The sequence below is a fragment of the Watersipora subatra genome, chromosome 5 (assembly GCF_963576615.1).
Source record: "Watersipora subatra chromosome 5, tzWatSuba1.1, whole genome shotgun sequence".
Taxonomy (NCBI): domain Eukaryota; kingdom Metazoa; phylum Bryozoa; class Gymnolaemata; order Cheilostomatida; family Watersiporidae; genus Watersipora; species Watersipora subatra.
In genome coordinates, this window is record NC_088712.1 from 4,868,967 (window position 1) to 4,892,633 (window position 23,667).

The 23,667-nt window shown below is 32.6% G+C and overlaps 1 protein-coding gene across 1 annotated transcript; it reads right to left on the bottom strand.

Annotated features, from left to right (window-relative positions):
• Positions 1–74: 74 nt before the first annotated feature.
• On the bottom strand, positions 75–23,231 carry LOC137397066 (uncharacterized). The gene is made up of 9 exons (XM_068083351.1): positions 23,056–23,231; positions 19,490–19,649; positions 18,088–18,280; positions 16,381–16,577; positions 13,771–13,941; positions 10,612–10,720; positions 4,146–4,223; positions 1,714–2,433; positions 75–208 (listed from the first exon to the last, which is right to left on the bottom strand). Exons 1-9 carry the CDS (start codon positions 23,229–23,231, stop codon positions 75–77), a joined length of 1,938 nt encoding a protein of 645 aa, XP_067939452.1.
• Positions 23,232–23,667: the final 436 nt, after the last annotated feature.

A 23,667-nucleotide genomic window follows, 5' to 3' on the forward strand; every position in this document is an offset into this window, starting at 1 on the left:
TTTTAGCTTCTGTAGAGTAGTTATAGTTCATAATAAGAAAGAGAAAGCAGCAACTCAGACTGATAAAGCACCAGCTAAGGTTGTAACTGGAAGACTGCTATGTTCTTACTGCGGTAGTTAGCTACAATTAGCCTGTTTCCAGAGATGTCCATGTCCAACACACTGCCACTCTCAATCGCGCTGTCTGTCAGCTCTGAGACTACCTCACCTACAATATAATAAGTATAATCAACAGTCACAGCAAATTCCTGATTTCAATACTCTTTAATATAATTTAATATAATTTGTTTTAAGGTTTACTGTACTCTACAGTCACTTATGAGAAAAGCTAGTAGAAACGTTATCCTTCCTCAACAAAAATTATCATTCACTGCGCTGCCATAGAACTGCACCAATGCTCCTCACAGCTAATTAGTTAGAGGTGCGTTGAAAGACTTCTTGTTTAAAGTAGATTTTCTAACAAATTTTAACGCTAAAATCTACAACCTCACTACTTGTTGCAGAATAAAACCTCCAAAAGTTTTAATCGCTACTTAATTACTTTTTGTTAGAATAAATAGTTAAATTTTATTCATGATAAGCTTCACGCTTTAAAATTATTACTTCCTTAGCCATGTCCTACCTTATTGAGTTTTGTTTACACTATGCTGAGAGTACAGCCCTAGCCTAATTATTAGAGAGCAAGCCTCAGCTCGCTTGACGGGTCGCCCTTTCAAGCACCCATCTTGCAGAATATAAATAGATGAAGTGCTACCCAATTAAATTATGAACATAGTGTCAATAACTCGTTCCTCGTATTAACCTATTTCTTACAGTCGCAGAAAATTGGCATGATGCCAAATACCAGCAATTAGGGGAGCCAATGGCAGAGTGTAAAAAGCCTGATAGAAAATATATTTGTGACCTGCAATTCAAGACTGGCTGATATGGGTAGGCAATCAACTATATAAACTTCATTGACTAAATAAAGTGAAATGGTTTATACAAATATTTGTATTATGAATATAAGATTATACTTAATATATTTTACTTAAAAAAGCTGCAATACAAAGTTTGCTGGTCTAAAATTGAGTTCAAACATTACAGAGCGACTGAACAGAAATTATTTTAGTTTTGTTTCAATTGGTTGTAGTAATATTGAGATGCCAAATGCCATCTATTTACCATATCATCATAAGCAATAGTAGAGTAAAAGGCAATTTTTTCATTATAAACTTAAATTTGTAAATATTTTTTGTTTTGCCTCATTGAAAGTATGTCCCTCCACACCTTTGGAACACATTGAAAGTGCCTCTAATTTCCCATCTAGTAGCAGGACTGTCCATAGTTTTATGTACAACTTTGAGACCTGATGATATCACCGGATATCATACCAATAAGTTATATGATATTCAGTTGATCAGCGATAGTGTACTGAGTGTGTAGACAAATCCAAAATTAATGGCTAACTAATGAGTAATGGTGAAAATTAAACAGCTACTCTGAATCCTGAGCTAATACTAAGTCTATAGCAAGTGGACTATCAGAGCTCTCTATTAATACGTGTAGTGTTTAATTTCACTATGAAAAGTTGTCAGAGTAGGATTACATGTGTTTACATCCACACTATGTACATGTATCTACTAGTACATCTATCAATTACTAGATTGTACATCACATTTGTCAGCACAACTGCTCACACATATTCTGTATATCATTTATAAGTAAACCAACCAGTTGAGCTATCCAGGATTCTCACAGTGCTTCTGTTGAGTGCTGCCACCAGGATATACCTCTCCCTATAGCATGCTACTCCTAGTGGCGGATGCGCATCTTTACAAGTCCAAAGCAGCTGACCTTGAGAGATGTCTATCCAGCAGACTTTAGATGAGAGGTAGTCGGACACAACAACTTGGTTTGATCCTGCAACACAGAGTGAGACCCAATTTTGGCTAAGCGAAGGACAAGAAATGTCTTTGAGTTTATTCCCTGTCAGTGAGTAAATGATGAGAAGCTTGTTCTTTCTGTCTGGAGCAACTACTTTATCACATGTGATGGCTAATCCGGTGGTACAGCTGCCATCATAGTCATCATGAGCCCAGGAAGTGACTTCCTTTCTCTGCTGATCATGTACATAGATGGCCCAAGGATCACCATACACTGTTGTATATAATCTGTCTTTGTAGACCTCCATTGCTCCAGGGTAGTTGTTGAATGTGGTGATTGAGCCTTTTACTTGGTAGTTGTTGTCAATAGTAGCTACTGCTTTATTAGACATTCCAGTTAATATTTGAGAGTTCCAGACTTTAGTTGAATAAGGATATGATGGTAAAGGGACTGTATGAAGGAGTTTGATGGACTTTGGAAAAGATTTAGAAGGTCGAAGTTTGAGTTGATTATCAATTAGAAACCCATCAGTGGAAACAATTCCTAGCATTATCTCACAGCTACCACCTGTGAATAAGGAAAAGTAAGTCGTATAAAGCATGCAAGATATAATAATTGAGTATTAACTCTAGTAGTGAGCATAAAAATGCTAGTCAAGTGGACACTCAGATTGCACCATCACAATTATATTTTTAGAAAGTCTGTAATTCCGTAGGATACCACTTATTTTGTTATTCAAAACCTGCTTCCAAAATCGTTTTTGCTAAAATTCACGTAATTTTTTTGATTTTTTAAGATATTTTTTTGCTTTAAAATAATTGAAAAGAAATTTTTTCCAATTATATTTATTTATTAGCTTGATCAAAAACGATAATTTAAAATAGAGTCATTTTAAATTTATATTCATTATTTTAGCTACTTTGATGCTCCAATACATTAACATTAATTACAAGGCATCATGGCACACATGTATAGCCATCTCTATGGTTTGGCGTAGAAAAAATATGGGATGTGACAGCTCATCAGCAGTGGGTACTTTTTGCTAGTAGAGTTATGTGTATGAGTCTATCATTGTATGATTTGGTAATGATAGAGTTTCCATGTGTCAAGAAAGCCCCTTTAGCAATTTTTTCATCAATGCAATAAAATTTAAAACTCATGGATATGTTGAACATTTATATCAGACTATCAACAATACTTATATGTATCATATATATGTATTATAAAGACTTTGTAGTTGTATAAAGATTATGATAAATATAGTGTGTAGCACTGAATTCAGGTTTGCTTCCTTTAGCTAAGTCTAAGTCAAACCAGATCCATATGCTGTCTTATACCCCATTTATGCAGACTATCCCAACTAACAACATAACTTTATCGTAAAACAACATTCCCTGCAAACATTTTTTATAATGTTCTATATATATATTGTCTTACTATACCATATTATTTACTATTTACTTTAATATTAAAATATTATTTAACAATATGACACATTGGTATGATAATCAAATGTAGTTGGCTGCACAAACATAATAGGTAGTCATGTGTGCATTTACATTTAAACTTTGGTATCAGGTCACTTACCCCCTGGTCACATACCCCCTAGACTATATACCTCCCAAGTCAATTACCCCCAGGTCAATTACTCCCTTCTCATGATATCTCTGAAGAGTTTCCACTAAGCACTAATTATAAGTGCAATACCCTTGATCATAAATTAGATATTTTGAAATTGAACTTGTAAGGAATTTAGACAATTAATTATTTTTTTGATTCCATAAGTACAGATGTCAACCAAGAATGGGTTGCATAATAGAGCTGCTCAGGGTACATATCAAAGGTGCTCAATACCTTAATCCTGGGTTGGATAGATTCTTTGAAGCAGAACTTGTAAAGAACTAAAACAGATACAGTTAAAGCATGCATATATTAGTTAAAAAATGTGTTGTACCACTAGTATCATAAAATTTATCATGGAGTTCATTACTAGTACTAAAGGAGGTTTGAAGTTAGTGTATGAAGGATTCGTATATGTAAAGCAGAAAAAAATAGCAAATGGATTTGTGTCACATGAGTGTGAAATGAGACGGAATGATAAACATTGCAAAGCTAATTTAAAAGTTAAAGGTAAAGAAATTATTGGGAAGACCAACAAACACACACGTCGTTCCTACTGGTCGTTCAGAGGCTCTGAAACTGTGTCAGTCAGTTAAACGATGTGCACTACACGTCTTCTACAGAAGCTTCTACACATATCGTAGCCATTCACACTATACGCAGAGGAATACTCAGATATCGCCAGCTTGCGGCCAACCCACACCTAGTTCCCCAGACCTCTGAGGAGATTGTCATTCCTGAAGAATACAAAGTAACATCATGTGGAGAAGATTTAAATGTAAATGTTATATAAATTAAGATTTAAAACTAAATGTCCATACATGTACATGTTTTGCAAACACATGTAAATTACTACCTGTTTGTATTAAAATACAATTTCGTGATTAGTTTGTAAGTAAATGCATTTATTTACAAACTAAGGTAGGTAAAGTGTCTTTTTAATTATTCATTATTAACTACTAATTAAACATTGACAAATTAGCAAGTGACTAATGTGATTTAAACCAAAGATTAACTGATTTAAGTTAAACTGTATTATGTGTTATGTGGGGGTAATTGACTTGGGGGTGATTGTTGATTTTGGTGGTATATAGCCTAGCGGGGTAAGTGGCCAGGGGGTAAGCGATCTAAAATCTTAAACTTTTAATGATCATTATCGCTTAAACTAAGATTTGGGGGTAAGGTATGATCAGTGCGTAATACCAATGTTATGAAGACAATATAGGAATGTTTGAAATATCCCAGCATTTATAGCCCATCAATGTTCTAAGCCTAACCATCCTGGGATGTTAGCTAATCACTGCAATATTCCGGTAAATTTTTCCAAGATCATTTGCTGAACATTCCAGCAACGTATTTCCAACAACGTGGCAGAGATGGTATGAGAAATATGTTCCAGCAATGTATTTTCCACAGCGTTGCTGGAGCATTGAAAATGTGTCTGCAAACAATCTTGCGACAACTTCGTGATGAAACAATTGTGGGACTTTTTGGAACATTCCTGGAACATTCTGCAAACGTACATTTGTTAGTTGGAAAATGGTACATGTCATAGAGAGTATCACAAGCTACGAATAGGCCGTTATCAAATGAAACTAAAATAATATGAGGCGACCTTTTTTTGTTTTTTTAAAATTATGGTCAACTAACCTTGACTTTATTTAAACCGAACATATTGCAGTAACTATATTCACTGACTTGCTACCCATTTTCATCTTGATATAGTCATTTTCATAACCCTTTCGATGGCAAAGCGACATTTTTGTCGTTTTGCGATACTCCTTCAAATGGGCAGAGCGACAAATTTGTCGCCATAGAAACATATTTCTTTTATTGCAGCTTTTGGTTAGCTAAATGCCGTTTTTGTTTACTTTTTTGATCGATAGCAAGCTACAATATTTTGACTTTGGTTAGCCTCGAACACATTTTTCTATTCGCTTTTAGTCGTAATAAATGAATAAAATATGCGGAAAAAATTAGAAAACCGGTCCAAATAATATTTAATTGTTTTTTTCTTTTGTGTTCGGTTTAGCCTTTATTTACTGAAAGCTTCAAGAGTTTTAATTTAGTTTATCATGATGACGACTTCTAAGAGAACTCTCCGTGATTATTCTAATACAGCAAGTACTAGTACCGGAGTTACTAAGAGAATCACAGCTGGCTGTGACTTTTTATATTTAGTAGCCAGACATGACAATGAATCAGGTTCAAATTGTGATTGCAATTATTTTACATCTGGAAGCGACATTGGTGAAACAGCTGGTAGCAGTAATGATGATGAGGTGGGTTGGATGATGCGAGTGCCTGGAAGAGTATTACCAATATAAAAAGAGATAAATCTCCTACCATTCATCAGTTTGTAGTAGTGACAGGTCCAATATGTACTCCAGTAGATTATGTGTGATTGGTACAAACAGACATGAATAAGCACATTGTGCAAAGACTGTGACGTAAGCCTTTGTAAATGAGAATGCTTTTTAGATATATCATACAGAAATTGTGCTTTTTAAAGGGTACACTTGTATCATAAAATATATACAATATATATATATATATATATATATTTATCTTGGTAGACTTACATATATAAATATTTTTACGTTATACATTTTTATTCATGTATAATATATAGATATATATATATATATATACATCTGGACATATACATGTATACATATGCATGTTTATACATAGATATATGCACACAATAACATACAAAATAGTGTATAAACCTTTTAAAAAAAATTGATTTTCCACAAAATTCATGCGCCCAGGAGGGTCTGACATAGTCCTGAAAACTCGCCCGGGAAAGGGATAACAATGGGACACTGATCAGTGCATGCGTGAAGAACTTTGCTAAAAAAGGCATACACCTTAGTGTGCCCTCCAGTTACTCTGACCCTGTTATACAAATGATTGGCCTCACGATATTGAACACGATTAATTTTTGGCTGTACAATGCTCAATATTACTCAAACTGGCATTGTTAGTTATTAGTTATTGAGAAACGGAAGCAAATTTTATCAATAAATATTGAATAAAATTTAATCAATATTTTATCAATAAATAAGTTGAAGTTCAGCAAAACATTTAAACAAACATACTAAACCTTAGCTTACATAAATTTTTGGTAAGCTAAAGTCATTTATGGTAAACCCAATCTACATGTATATCCTACGGGATGAATTTATTCGTGGACTTAAGTTTCGCGTAAATTGCCTTTTTCATGCTATTCACGGATAAATTTATTCGCGGCTGAGCATTGTCACTCTCTATAAAAAGTTAATCCTACACATGCGCGCACCACGTGTTTCGGTATCTATTTAGCTTAAAACTACATGTACGAGTCGATCACGCTAAGCTATAAATTGTTTGCTGCGTTCACAGGTTTTCACGAATAGTAATCAATTTGGAGGCCTTTGATGAACCAACAACTTGTGGTTAGTAATGAGTTTTTTTTAAACCATTTACTAAATTAGTTGAATTTTACTTTGGTTTTTCGGTAAAACACAATATTTATTTTTTCCATCACTACCGCTTCATTATTTGTTTTAGTGTGAGAGAGAGGTTTTTCATCATACACAGAGACAAAATGACTGCAAGGGTGGTAGATGTCGTTCTTAGAAGATCACCAATCATTCAGAGAAATCTTGAAATTCAGGTAGAAGTGACCGCAGCTGCTAATGAGGATAATATATCTGTTGTGAAAAAAACGGCTTTACGAGCTCAATTTTTGGCCGACCGGCAGAACTTTGCAATAGTAAGCCAAGAGGAGAGTTCTGATGCTTATTTCCTTACCAGCCATGTAGTAGCAAAAAAATCGCCTTTAGCATCTACCTAAGACAGTGACAGCAATATAGAGCTGCTACTACCAAAATAACTAGGCAGATAGTACCCTTACACGCTAGTATTCACTTAACAAGAGTATCAGTTTAATTTAATTGCTAAACAACCGCCATAAGGACAAAACTGTTTATATTTACTCCATTCATCCTTTCCAAAATTTTATTTGTGTTTGAAATATTTTATTTGTACACTCAAGTTTGTAATAAATTATAATATATCTATGCATGAAATAAAATATATAATATAATCATGTTTGCTGCAGCGATATCAAGGAGTTGTTGTTGATGAAAGGGTTTAGATTGACTGGTTGCATATCTGCCAATATTCCTGCCTGAATGAATATTACTACTTGTCTCTAGATTTCTTAATCGGAATAGATTATGATTCATTCTCAATCTGCAGTAAGCACACAAAAATATTAATAAGTGTTAAGGAATTACAAAAACAATTGCTGAAGTAATTAATGAAAGCGATCAGTTTTTAAAACAAAAAGAATTAACTAACACCGTAAATTATGGAAAAACGTATCTGCACTGCAAATTAAATACATACCATAATGTCCTGATCAGAATCATTATCGTCCTCAACTACGGTATTAGAGATTGATGGAGAAATTTTTGCCAAGACAAAGCCATGCCAAATAACTTGTGAAAACCTTGAATAATTTTGTAAAGAAGTTCGACGCAATTACAATCAAACTCGAAGCCTCGGCGATGATTTTAAATAAGTCCTGAAACTCGGCTACATTTACAATGTAGTATTTCTGCCTATAGCAGCTATTTTTGCGATGACACTTTCTGCATATCTTGTGACAACCTTGAATAACTTGTTAAAGAATTTGATGCATTGGCAATGGGGATTAACTCAAAACCCCAGCAATGATTTTTAAAATGGTTTCGGGACTCAACTACGTTTAGTATTTATGCCTAGCAGCCAGTTTTTAATTTGAGGCAATAGTTATTTTCTCTTGTGATTAAAAATAGAACTAATTATTCGCAGAATTTAATAATTCACGGAATTGACTGTTCGCGAAATTGTGAATTTTTATAACCATCAAATATTTTCATCCTGTAGGGTATATGCCTACCTGAAAGGTAAAAACTTCATATAGTGTGTACTGGACCGTTACACTGTAACATTACAATTTTTGGCCAATCTCCACTACTAAACACACCAAAGTTACTGTAGGTAACTATATTTTCCACCGCTAAAATATTATTTTGAAAGCAATTTTAATATGTGCAGTAAGTATGTTGAATTTTCATGATTTTTACAATAGGGGTGTTTGCATGAAAACATTTTTTGGGTTTTTTATTGCCCTCCATACAAAAAATTTGCCTTGATATGCCAACACTGGAACAAATTAAAATTATATGGTAAGTGTCCACTTTATTATAATAGGAATGAAGATAGTTCATGACAGGAATCTAAAGCTCACTTAAACCCTGTTGGGTGAAAGCATGAGCTAAAATACATAATGATAGTTTGGTGAACATTCAATCATCTCCAGTTAGCCAATGGATAATCTTTCAATTGTAATCACTGTAGTAACTTGTTTGTGGAACAAAATAGACCAAAGAACAACATAAAGTGTGGTTTGTTGGATCATTATACTTTAGGTTAATTTTAGATAATATAGTATATTATAGTATTATAATTATAATATATAGTAACAAAATGCAATAAAATCCATATAAAGCACAGCGGTATAAGTAAGTGATACAATTGATACCGTGATAAAGTTAATAATACAAGTTGATATTATAAAATAATACATAGATATACTGGCTAGTAGTATATAATATTAAGTAATACATTTTTATACACCTATAGTTTAGCACAACATAGGGTAATGAAACATATAATAATGTAGCGCGGTATAATAAATTATAATAAAATACAAAACGACATAAAATAAATTAATACTAAAATATTACAAACTATACTAAACAAATTTATTATTGTTATTGGAAGATTTTGTGTCTTAATTGTACTTATGAGGTCGTGTCTCTATGGTTAGTTGCGTCTCCAGGTTTATGTGTGGTGTTCACTTGTGATCTGATTGTTTATTTCTTCAAACTTCAATTTTACCGAATACAAAATGCTACTGCTGTGAATGAAAACCATGTTTTGTACTACGTTGAAAGACTTATTCACATTGGAACTCTTTGATACCTGTCTTTATTGACTGATTAGATCAACAGCTTTTTTTACCCTTGTGACTTTGTCTGTGGACTTCATAATTTGAATCAACTTAAACTCAGGGCATATCATGAGCCAGGTAGTGTAAATCTGAACAGTGTTTGTGTACAGCCAAGAGGCTGGTGGCGCTGCTTTTACAGCTTACATGCAAAACATTTCTGATTTCTGTGTAGCTGATAATGTAGACTATTATTCCTAGACTTAACAAACTTGAAAAAATACTCTGTTTACAGAAAACATTCTTTCAGCCAACTGTATGTAGTGTAACTTTGCAAAAATGACTTTGATCATATTTTCTTATTTGCCTTTTCAATCTCATTACCACTTCAGAGGTTTCACAGTAAAATTTTGATGATTATTATCTATTGAGTATTGGTACTGGTGACATTCTTTTGTATAATATTTCTGAGAAAACAATAACGAGATGAAGGAGATAGACACTGCACAGTTCTATGCTCTGTTAGTATCTGCCAAAATATGAATGGAAAGTACTGGATATCTGAGGTAAGTAAACCTTACAGTTTACCAGTATTCCCAAACAAAAAATCTGAGAAAAGCTACCCAGTAACTAAATTTTATAATAATAATAATAACCATGATGTCGTAAACTATATAAGGTATATTAATTATAACCTATGAGGCTTGAAATATGCTGACCTTGTTATTCATGGTGTCAGCAGAAAGTGCTGAAAAAGTCTGAACTCACTCTGTAACACATTTTTAGGTTTTTGTTGAAAAACCTGAGGTAGATTTTAATGTCGATTATCTTGGTATCAATTATTTTATTTGACATTGCAAAACAAGAGAACTTAAATGTTTTTTGTAATATTATGAGTTTTGAGAATGAATAATTGAATGATAATGATAATTATGAAAACTTACTAAAAAGTTAATCATCCCAGTAGTATAAATATTTAGTAAGTAAAGAGTTAAGAAGGGTTTGGAGTAGCTAAGAAGGGTTAAGAAGGGTGTAGGTTACAAGGTTAATAGTATCAAACTGTTAGAGTATACATGTATATGTTAGTATAAATTTTTTAGTAATATGAATAGCATTTGTAATAGTGTAAAACACCTTACCCTTTTCTTTCATTCCGCTGAGTGAAGGTATGTCTATAGATGGTAGAACTTCATCAACCAGTTGTTGTATGGTGTTTTTAGTATCACTGTAGCTTGAGACAATGTCACACTGTTAAAAATATAAAACATCTCAATTATTCTAAATCCATAATAAATAATAAAATATTCTACAGTTTAAGATCTATCAGACTTGTTCGGTCACTAACAGCTGTAACACATCAAGATATTTTGTAGAATTTTTTTTATTGGGCAAACTTGACATGCAATTGCTAATTTCTACAATTTTTTAGCAGTAAGCTGAGAGTTGCAAGGATTTAGTTATTAAAACAATAATTTCATTTTTACTTGATAGCCTTATAGATTTGATAGTCTGAGGCTTACTGCTAAAAATTTATTAAAATTCATGTGGTGCCAATTAAATTTTTGACACAAAATGCTGCACTGCTTTTAAGACAACCATCAATGAACGAATGAGCGTTATTGTGCTTGCATGTTGATGGATGAATACATGTCTATATACAAAATAAAAGTTTTAGAGTTGACAATTTTTTGAGCAAAGTTTTGAGTAGCCATTCACAAAACATGAACTTCTCTCAGTCTGTTCTTAGAAAGCCTCCCTAGTTTGGTAACCTGTCAATGTCATATAAACCTCCTCATATTATAATAAATATTATTTTGCTAGAACTACAAAGCTAAAACAGATTGCTATACTTGCACATTAAATCTCTGATATTTTCTCATTATGTTTGAAACCGTCATACTGAGGAAAAAAAATTAGTGGGTGTTAGAATGGTTCACAAAACAATGCTTTTCACAAGACTCGAACTCATGGGATTCAGAATACTATATCCTAAAAACCTGCATTAATGGACTGTCTTCTAGATTACTGCCAAGGAAATCTTTCATTATCAATTAAATTTGATGTTTAGGAGGTTGATTCTAAAGAACTGATGAGGCTTTGAAACAAACTATTAAAAAAGAGATGGCAAAAAACACAGAGCACACAGTGCATAGAGTTTACATGGACTAACAGACAATCAATGACAAAATAAGATCTGCTAGTATGAAATATATTTGGCATTATGCTATATGGTCACAGTGAACTGTAGTAGGAAAATGCAGGTAAAAGATAATGTATAATATACATTATAGACAGAAATGTATAATTATAATCATATTATACAAAAAAATAATATAATTATAATTAACCTATAAAGGACACAATACTTTGAATTGCAATTATTAGTGACGAGCTGCGATGACACATTCTAATGTCTGTGATTGTAAATATTGCCCCCTTATAGGATGTTTACAATGTTGCTGGTTTTCTATATGAGAATTAATCACTTATAGCAGACATTTTTCAGTAAAAAAGGCTATTTATTATTTACCCAATATGTGATAAGAATCTTTGTAGGAAATGTATGTTATGTTGTATTGGTGAGCATGGATGTAAAAACTTTCAAATATGTATAGACATAGTGTGTCCAATATAGAAATTAAACAGTGTCCAATTTTATAAAACTGTTTTGGTTTATCCATATCAATTATCCGTAACATAATTGCCCCGAGCGGATTACTCATTGTGACCCATTCGATAAGCTAACTTTACTGAAAATTCATCAAATGAATTATTAGGTTGCTAATTGTGAATGCGAAAGATAAGTTGGTTAACTAATCACAAGTGAGTTGCAGTTCTTATCAAACAATAAATGTATGAAACCATGCCAATATTTGTTGCTAAATGACAGTGTCATATTCTGAAGCTCCCTTTGTTGAGAGATTACATCGTTAATTCCATGCACTTTTTTGAGCCCTCGATACATAAGTGTAGGCTTTTCACAATGAACTGCGCTAGTTCACTCCTTGTATTTATGTAGTTTCCATTACTATTCAATAGGCAATGTTAAATTTTGACCAGTACATTCAGCTGTTACTTTTTCAGGTTTGTTTACTTTTTCCAAGCACCAACAGTGTCTAAACAAATACTAGTCTACAGTTCAGAGAAATGTCATAGATGTCATGTGTTTCTACATATTCTGTATTCTTACTTAATGTAATTGTATGTATCATCAGTCTTTGCCTGGTAATAACTTCACTATAGAACTTTTTAGCCTAAGGTCAAACACTGTATGTTTATAAAAGCATTGTTATGACTAGGGTAAACATTTAGTATTGAATGAGAACTACCTTTCTTGAATGTACAGTCCTCAATAAGTTGCAAGGGCTGGGTAAATATACTAGCAACCACACTAGGTTATACTCAAAAGATTCATGATCCAGTCTGATGAGCTTTTTAACCATTTCTGATCAGCAAATTTTCAGTTTATCAGCCTACATGTATGTTAGATTTACTTTCATGAAATAAAAAAATCCTTTGCGTGTGTAACAGCTGATGAAAAATAAAACATGGTTTTGGCACACACTGAGTTGAGGTTTGCTTTTTCTTTTACATTACTTTGGCTACAATTACCAGCTACATGTATATCAGACTTATTACATAATCGGTACTGAAGCAACTTTAATTGTTTATCCATGAACTTCCATTGGTTATCTATTCATCAGTAGTGCAATTTAAGTTAAAGCGAAGTTTTGTATACAACAATAATAACATTAGTGTCACAATCTATATTGATTTTGACACATCTTCAGACTCAGAGATTGCTCAGGTTGCTGGCCACGAGAGTAGGCGTAGCACGCCAAAAAAACCCGTATTCAGTTTACACCACATTTTTGTACTGTTAAAGGGTTAATGGTCGTACAATTTTAAGCTGAAAAACTAAGCATTGAAGCCCAGTGCTAGGTGTTTTTACGTTTTAACAATTGAAACAATTTATATGTATCAGCGCTATCAGCGTTTTTCTGAACAGTTCAATAAATTAAAATATAATTAAGTCACAAATTAGTTCTTAAGTGAACTACTCGCTTGTCATTGTCAAACTCAATACTTGGTAATATATTAATACTAAAACGTATTGACTCAAAACTATTGATTGTACTCATGTTTATGGTAATAACCTTTTCTAGTTACACAAGAAAAATTAAATTAATTAAATTACATATATCAGTATTGTTTTACGTAAATGCTGGTGTTACCAAACTTTAGAAAATAAGCAAAAATTTGCCACATTTTTCAACTATTCAAAAACTCACTCGTACCTGGTGAGCATGCTGAGCCCTGGAATCTACTTTATGTCTGAGATTCCTCAACTGGCTCCATTTAACCAATATTTTATCTTCCAGAAAATCAGTGATGCAAGTTTTAGTCTTTAGTCGAGCTTCTTGGAAATCTTCCTCAAGTTGTTTGTATTTCAAAGAAAGTAATTCCATCTGCAAAAAAACTTGGTAATTTAGTGAATCTGTATAAAAAATTGGGAGCATACGATGTGACATGATCTAATACAATGATATGTAAAAACCATAAGATTGTTTTATTCTATTGTCTAAAAGAAAGCAGAGCTTGCCATAGTAAAGTAGAAGAACAACTGCTCAGTTTATTCAAACCTAAATATGTACAAGAATATTTTAAGTAGCATAATAAAAATGAATCACATATTTTAGAATTAGAGGCATTCAGAACATTTTATGAACTATTTTGCAGAGTTGAAAAGTCCTATTAGTCTATTGGGTTATTTCTAGTAAGTATTTTGGCAAAAAATATTTCTCTTTTACTTAAAACATTAAGAAAAGTGCAGCGAAAAGACAATAAATTTTGATAAATAATTTTTTTATTTAAGTATATTATATGTTTTGAACTAAATATAAAAACCAAAAACAGTTTTTATTCACAATTTTATTGCAACTAACTCCATCGTAACTTCAACTGATCTGATTAATCCCATAAGTGGCTCTATTCTGCCTTAACTGGTGACAAAGTAAAAAACCTAAATGTATAGAGTTACTCACCCTAAAGATTTCTTTTTATTGGTAGCAAACTAATATTTTGCATATAGCTTATATTGACAATGAGTTTGATAGCTATAAACTCTAACTAATTTAACAAATTTTGCTGAATGCAGTCTAACTTTAACCATTTTTTTACAACAATGCCTAAATAATATCCAGCAAAAATAATTTGAATTAAAACAAATGTTTATTTTCCTCTAAATAATATTCATAGCTGATAAATTTTTTGATTAGTTGTTAATATCTAAAGGGAAGTTTGATTTGTGTGACCAGTTTTGTATTAAGTTAGCTGCTAAAATTATTTTGTTATGCTATCGTCCAAAATAGGTGCATGTTTAATTAAGTTCAATTGAGTATTTTACTTGTATTATTTAACTATGTAAGAAAAAAACCTAAATTTCAAAAGATACCTTTCATGGCTTCAAAATCTTTATGGTCACATCAAGTTTTGCATTTGCTCTTGTAATTAGAACATACCAGTATTGGCTTTAAATGATAGTGTTAAACAGAAGTTTTAAATGTGTTATCAATGATAACTCAAGCAACTAGCAAATAATGGTCTATGGCAGAATTTCGATGAATGAAATTTTAATAAGAACTCACATTTTCAGCTTATCATTTGTTTACTGTATTAGCCATTGAGGTTCTTTTATCACTTGACTGAGATACCTCAAATTGATGTTGAAGTAATAATGCTTTTAAGACCTCACAGTCTCCATTTACAATTTGTTAAAGGTAGACATGCAACAAAATTCACATTACAGTTATTTAGCATCAACAGATTCACCATGTTTTATTCTGCTGTTTTGTAGGTGGAAAATATGTTGAAATGTTATTACAAGCTCTTAAAAGCTCAATAACAAACAGTTAATCGCCACCATTTCAAAACCGCCGTAGATTGGGATCAGTTTATTTCCTTGACGTAGTCTTTACATTTGGTTATTGTTTTGTCAAGTGATGTTCTCACGTGAATTGAAAGTCCAATAAAAGGCTCAAAATAATACTTATTGTAGCACAAGTTCATGAAAAACACTTTGGGCTTTACCGAAGACCCTGTAACAAATATAGCTGCTTGCTACTCTATAGTTTTGTTTTGGCGTGTTCTAATCGTCTAGTCGTAATCTGATCTTATGACCCATTCTTTGCGAATAATTTATGCACCATTTTTTATTACCACAGGTGACCAACACACTCGTCATGTTTATCAGACAATGATATGTACTCCTTGAGCTAAGGTTAAAAAATTAAACAAATTTTCTTGATAGGTTACAAGATATCAGTGCTGAAAATGATAGCATTATAACGACAATGAAATAGACGCGTAAGAACAATAGACATGGTTTTATTGAATGCGTGAAGTATGTTTGTGAAAGTATTTTGACGAATGAGGTTGCGTGGAAGTGTAAACAGAAGTCAAATTGTACAACTACGTCTCCTTTGAGGTGTTTTGAAAAGAGATTCTATTCTATGGCGGTCTCGCGATGGCGGCGATTAACTGCTTGTTTTTGATCTTTTAAGAGCTTTTAATCACATTTCCACATTTTAGCACCTACAACACATCAGAGTAAGACATAGTGAATCTTTTGATACCAAATAACTGAAATTTGAACCTGTTGCAAATCAACCTTTAAGTAGATATAATACTGGATCTTTAAAAAATGCCTAAATGATTTAATGCAATCTTTTTAGCAGCTTTATGAATATATTAAACTGCTCTTTTTTGCTGCTTCATGGACTGAGGCTTACTTTAATTTCATAAAATATATTTTAAAGTTTGCGTATTCCTAATTATTTATGCTTGTCGGCATTTACATTTGGTCAATCGATCTAATCTGCAAGAAAACATTCCCTAGAATATCCAACCTGCTCATCTCTTTTCTTGTGTATCTTCTCAACTGACTGAGCTGTTTCCAGGTCATACCCAGCAAGTGTTTGAGAAGTGAACTTGAAGATTTGTTCCAAACTCTCTTCCTTCTCAATCATCCCTTTCTTTAGCTTGTTGATCTCATCATTCAGCAGTAGTACAAGCTCTTCCAGAGACATCAACTGATGGTGCTCTCCTGCATAAAACTGATAATGTAGCACACTCTTCATCTTTCATATAATATAAACTATGCCGTTTTCAACAAGTTATTTAAGGTTCAAAGCTTATATAGGCAAATTTTTTGCTATGTCAGCTGAAGTTGAAGTTGGATGAATTGAAAAGTTGATCATATCAGATAAGATTTAAAGATCAATATTTAAGCTATGTTAATTGAGCTCTGACTCAAGAAATTAGTTTAATGTTTTATAATCAAGCAGATAAAACATTTTTAAATAGCGGGTTAAAAGTATATTTTTTTATAACTGAAACTAAAAATAACTGAAGAAGTTTCTAGAATTTGGGCTAGAATAGAAATAAATCCTGGCTGATGATGAGTGAATAAAGTAAGCAATTGCAGGCATAGTAAAATCAGGTTTACAGACTACAAAACCTGTGTCATCTGTTACATGACCAGCCAACCATCTTCCTATTTCTGCATAATTGTGGTGATTTCGGAAACTAGGGAAGTCAATGTTAAATGAGCACAATATATTTACAAAATGTTTACAAACTTGATTTATTCACAGTAAAACATATTTTGGTTGCTTGCGACCCAGCTGTAAACAGGATACCTTTTAAATTATTGGTGGTAAAAGAAGTAGACAATGCCAAAATTAACACAGATTTTATTCCAATATTTTAAAAAAGTTTGTAACCAGTTACTTTACTTTCAAAACTTTGCAATGGCTTCCTTAACCCTTAAGTTGAGTTGAAGCCCCGTAAAAACGCCTGAAAGTAAAGTAATTTATTTTTGAACATTCAATAGAATCGGTATTCCATGAACGCGCATAGCTCCCACTGAAATTGATTTCTATTACCAAAATATTTTGTAGGTAACCCTTCATTTCATATGTACTACTCCTTTGTTTAATGTTACTAGGCCACAGCTTTATAAACGTCTACCAAAAGCGGTATAACAGTTGTTTTCCCACCCAACCGATAAACGACATTTTAGTCGTTTCACCATCCAAATCGCTTACTCCTTAACCCTAACAGCCGGTATTTTGGGATTGCATGAGGTATATCAGAAACCTTAACAGCTAAAACCAGCATTCACATGACTTGGTATACAAATGTTGTTGTTAAATAGTTTGAAAGGAACAGATTAAATCAATCAAATCAATCTTTGCACAGGGCATCAAACCAGAAACTTCTTTTTTTATTTTTAACCGTTTTCAAAGATGTTTATCAACATCCTCCTATATATGTTTTTATTAAGAGAATACTATCAAAAATCAATTTGACCCGTTTTATGGTGGCTTATACAGCAATGCTATGTATTATTTAAGACAACGAATATAAATTTTACCGTTCAAAGCTTTGTCTTTAAAGCTAATGGTTATAGTTTTTATTATAGACCACTTACCACTATACCAGTGCAAAATTACAGGATAACATCTCCGTTACAGGATTTCAGTTGACTTATTTAAAATAATTCATTTTGAATTACGCGACGCAGGGCAAAATTTTGAGGTGAAGCCATTTACCCTCAGAACAAGCTCCCATAGAAGAGACACATCCAGTGCAACTAATCGTTAGGCATTTTCTGCACCCCAAACTAATTGGCTCGTTGTCATGGTCAGCACAGACTCTGCTTTGCTTACTCTTCAGTAGTTCATACTGCTCCATGTTTATGGTTGAATGAGGCTCACCAAACTCTTCATGGTACTCCTGATGAGACTATAATATAAAGTTTGTTACCATGTTGTCACCATTGGAGGCTGTTCTCAAAAAAGCATAAGTAGTTAAATACAGAGTAGCTCACTTGAACAATGCTAATATAGTTCAATGATCAGAGCTTTTTAACAATTAAGTCAAGCGTAGATGAACATTAAACTGCTATACCAAAAAGTTAAATTTACTAATTACACCACAGATTGCAACGAAATCTTTGAAGAAATAAATCTTTGCAACCTTAGCCCCAATGGAAATGCCTTAATCATCGCACAAACCGATTTTATCTAGATAGACACTAAAAGTCTACAATTTAATACAATAACATTAATCATCCTGAGCAGCATCTTAGATATTTGATATCTTCCGATCATTGAAAGCTTTAGTTGGTTAAAAACCTGACCTCTTTAAATGGTTAAAGGTTTGACCTCTTGCTAAATAACCATTTACATTGAGTCAGCTTGTTCAGCATTTTTAAAACACAAAAAAAATGTTTCTATAAGTTTGGCAGCTTTCATTACATAACATAAAAGAAAAATTGAAATAAATGCATTTGTTTTTAGTTGAAAAAATTATTCACCTATGAAGTTTTGAACGGCAAAAAGACAAAAACACAAAAATAACTAAAACATGATAAAGATATATTATACACCTGTTGTTTAACATCTCCAATAGACAACAACAGTATAAAAGAGAATGTGCTATCAAATATATTTTCTCGAGATATAATAGTTAATTGTTTTAGATACCTGTGTAATAGACATTGTCAGAGTTGACCTAATAAAAACAAGATGAATGCTTTTACTGTTTGAATAGTACTTATGGTTTAAATCCCTTTGCCTTTTGTAAAACAAGCTAAAAATTTGGTAAAATTTTTCTCACTCTCGCCAACACTTAAGAGCTTAACAACTTTGCCAATACGTGTAAAGACTTCAAGTTTGATGATATTTGAGAAGTACTACAAGTTAATATCACACTGTATAATTTTATGTTCATGTTGAAGGGTGCACGCACAAAGTGTAATATGTCACTATAACTTTGAGTGTCAAGACCGCAGCACAACATACAAGATGGAGAACATTAAATGAACTTTCACCACAAAAAAACACACTAACAGATACGTTTTACACGACCCAAAAATAAATTACAACTGGTTAAGGTTTCAACCTGTTATGATTCCTTATCATACAAACATAATATATGAAATATTCGTACCTCATGATGCTCTGCACAGAAAATCTTGTCACACTGTGAGCAATATGAAAATGCATGTTGATTGCCTTTTCCTTTTTTCACGCAGGGATCACATGATCTTGGCCTCTCCTTTGTTACATCATATGATGGCAGCTTATCTAGTGGCACCTCACAGACCACTCTACAACATTAAGTTCATGAAAGCTAATAATCAACGTGAAAATAAGTTTATATTATTTTAGCAGCTACCACTCAGGTTATTATAGGAGTAACCTTTTATCCTTACCATTTATTAGGTTTTTTAACCCTAGTCATTCTTGTAAATGTGTGCCAGGGACCTGGAAAATTTGTCTAATAATATAGAGTTTCCACGTTTTTATTAGTTATATCTGAATTTGCTCATAATACAACGATATTGGGTAAGGCACTATTGAAAACAGTCTTGCCACCCACATCAAATGTTATCAGACAGAAAAAAAGAACTTCATCAAAGTTCGGGCTAAAATTATAAAAGTTTGTTTGGTTTTTAACACTTGTAAAACACTTACAATAGTATCATATCTATCGAGCTCATGTTCATCATCATTTCTGGACTCAATATATACTAGGAAATTATATTTAGTAGCAAAAAAATATTTCTGTTTGCATCACAATCATTTGTGACTTATCAACACAAGAGTCATATCGACTTTTTTGTGATAACGCCCTAATAAAGTTTGTTATTATATAAAAGAAGTCGATAAAGCCATTTAAAAGCTGCTTCAATCAAAATTGAAATTGGTGGTCTAACACCGTGTGCAAGGATTAATTTATTTGTTTACGCTGTTACTTATAAATGGCTTTTGCAAACGGAACCATGTGAAGGCCAGCATTTTATCCGGTCAGGACTTTGACACACTCTACGCAATGGCGGAATACTGAACGTTAGGGTTCAAAGGGTTAAAACGCAAAGAAAGCTTAGGAAAAGTAACAAACCCTTGCAGGTCAATCTGTCTGCATCCCAAACTGGTTGTGTTAACATAGTATTTAAACTCAGAATATAGAGTTAAAAGTACCTAAACTGACGCACACAAATACCTAGGTTGATAGCAAACATGTGCAAGGAAAATTTTAGAGACTGAACTGTATAAACACTAACAGTGATCTGATTACAAACAAATTGCTTGAAAAGAATTGGTTTTAGTTATATGAAGATGATACTATTACATTTGAATTTTCAGTATGTTTTAAAAATATTGTTTGAACTTTTTCATATATAACTCCAATAATTTGCCAGAATGGTCACTAATGGTAATCATTGTGAAGCTATTTTTATAATTATGTTTTGTTAAAAACTGTTACAAGTTTAATATTAAAGTAATGTATTAGCAAAATACTTTAAACTTAAGACCTGAAGTAAACTATACTCAATGATTGAAAAAACCTATTTACAAAATTAAGACACTAAAACAGTTTTTAAGCTGAGACAATTCATAATGATAGCAATTCGGTTGCTGTTACAAGCAAAATATTTTCTGTAAGACCAAAGAACATTCAACCTTTTGAACCATAACGACCATAAGGTGTGTCAAAAAACCTAATTGCTGAAATACTGACCTTCACGTGGCTCTGTTTACATAAGCTGTTATCAAGTAACAGCTTAAACCAGTCAAATTACTTCTTGCACAATATGCTAGTAAATAAATTTCACTTCCATTTGTAACAGTTTTCAAATATGTATCTTCTTCTTTCATTATAACAACAACTTTTTTTTTCAAAGTCCGTCGGAATTCCGGCTATAGATCTTAAATGTTGTTATAGGTTAAATACGAATCAATTTTCTGTCCAAATACTCTTCTATTACACGGGCAACGCCAGGTGATACAGCTAGTTTTATAATAATCATCAGTCACTTCTGATTGCATGCATAGTAATATTTACATACGGTTGCCCAAGGGATAACTCTACTGTTCTTATTCTTTAAAATATTGAAGGTTGGTTCCTTTTACTTCAGTCAAGAGTGCTAGTTTATCCCTATTATTACCCACTGTCTATGTTATACAGCTATTTTATTATATTATTATATTACCAACACTAAGCCTTCCATATGAAATCATAGGATAACTAGTCAGACTTCTATGTATTTCCACTAGTTATTTGGCAGTCTCAAAATAATCTTCCCACAACAATATGTTTAACAACAAAGTCATTCTGTTAGGCTATATTTAAATGAATAAATAAACCCAGATTATATGCTAACAAAAGAAGTAGGTTAAAATGAGAATTGATTGCCTTTGGTGTTTAGAAATACTGCCCGGATAAAATTACCAAGCTGTCTGTCACCGAGTACAGTCAGAAATAGTAATAAAATGCAATGAAGTAAATTATGCTTGTATTGTAAAAAATATTTGGTAATCAAAATCATAAAGTAATTAAAAGCAAAGCAAGTTTGTAAAGCAAAATATCGAAAAGAAAACGAGTTCAATATTATTGTTTAAAGTCTCTGCATACCGAAAACTGGTTGTTGGATGGTTTATGAAAGCATGACAATGAAGAACTTTCACATCATGTTTCATTCCAAACACCTTACAACAATGTTTTGGCAATAGGTAATTGTCGAACCTCTATTTTATTGCAATCACGCTGTGTATTTAAATCATTATCTTTTTTTAGTAGCATACTAAAAGTGACATGTAAATAAAGGGCACTGCCATATTTTTGCTAACTTTTCCAATTTTTGGGAAAATTAGTTTAACTCTATCACAGGTGACGTGACGCTAACGCTGCCTGTAGTTTACACACCTTCATAACTTATCTGTGACTTAGAACTGGTTGTTGCATACTTTATGCAGGGCTTACAATGAAACGCAGTGGGAAACTTTCTACTCTGCTTCACCCCTTCTAAAGCTGCCAATCAGTCATCAGGCAAATTATTTTCAACAAGGAAAGCCATCTTATACCAGCTTGAAATGTTATCTGCAAAATATTTTGTATGTCCGACTAAATATTTTCTATGTTAACTTTTCTCTAAAACTTGTGTCATAAACTTAAAATTGGAAATTAGATTCATGCATTTTTAATTAGGTTTGAATGAACACACAAGCCATTTATGAATACATAGATATCATTTTTTACTTGTGACTATGGAATTTTAGTTCTTGGCATTTTTTATTATATTGAGACTTGGCGGCTCTACTTCAGTGAAGATTGTGACAATATCCAAAGTATTAGGACATGGTCTACGTGACTAGGGTCATGTCAATGTATCTGAATGTTTACATTAGCTAGCAAGAAGCTTGTTCATTTAGCAATTAGTCCCAATCATTGAACTGACAAGTTTGTTTAAAGGGCTTCTATTAGTCTGTTTGCACAAGGGCTCTTATCAGTTGGTTTGGTGTACAGATTGCAGTTCTCAGTCAATATTTGAAGTCCATTTATTTAGGTTGTTCCTGCTAGTGCCTAACAAAGCAAATTATGGAAGAATAATATTTTGAGAGTAAATTTTAGAATTATACTGACACACAAAATGGTTAATAAAATGTAATACGCAACATTTGCCTGCTTTGTAACATGACCATATAAATAAACTTTGTCACCTAGCAACATACCTGCAGTCTTCCCATGGACATATCAGGATGTTATTCTCATCATAGAAGCCAGTCAGACAATCAAGGCAATGCACATGATTGCAGGTAAGTTGGCGAGGATTGGGTAGAGCTACTCCTTGTCTCAAACAGAACCCACATTCAATGGCAGGTGGCACAATTTCATCCATGTTAGCCATATTTAAAACTACAAGTAAAATTTCATATTCTAGATCCAAGTCTAAGCTTACATTGACAAACACCTAATTAATACTCAAAATATGAGGTTTGATTTTTTCGACTTAACACCTCATGTTGCCATCCATTAGGCCTGTTCAAGCAGCTAAGCAATTACTGTTTCAACTAGATGAACTTTATATATTAACTTTGTATCTCAACGTGATGACTGTTTTTACCAACATAATTGAATCAGTAGTTCTGATATAAAGGGTAGTATGCAAAGTTTTGTTGGATCCCAGAGAAAATACAATGACTTAAAGGCCTATCGCTGACAGAATCAAGAAGCGTTTCGACTAACCTCATACGAGAAAGCGTAACTATGATTCAATGTAGGGTTGATGATGGTTATTTTATACGCAATCATAGGTTGCAAATAACAGGCAAATACGTAATAAA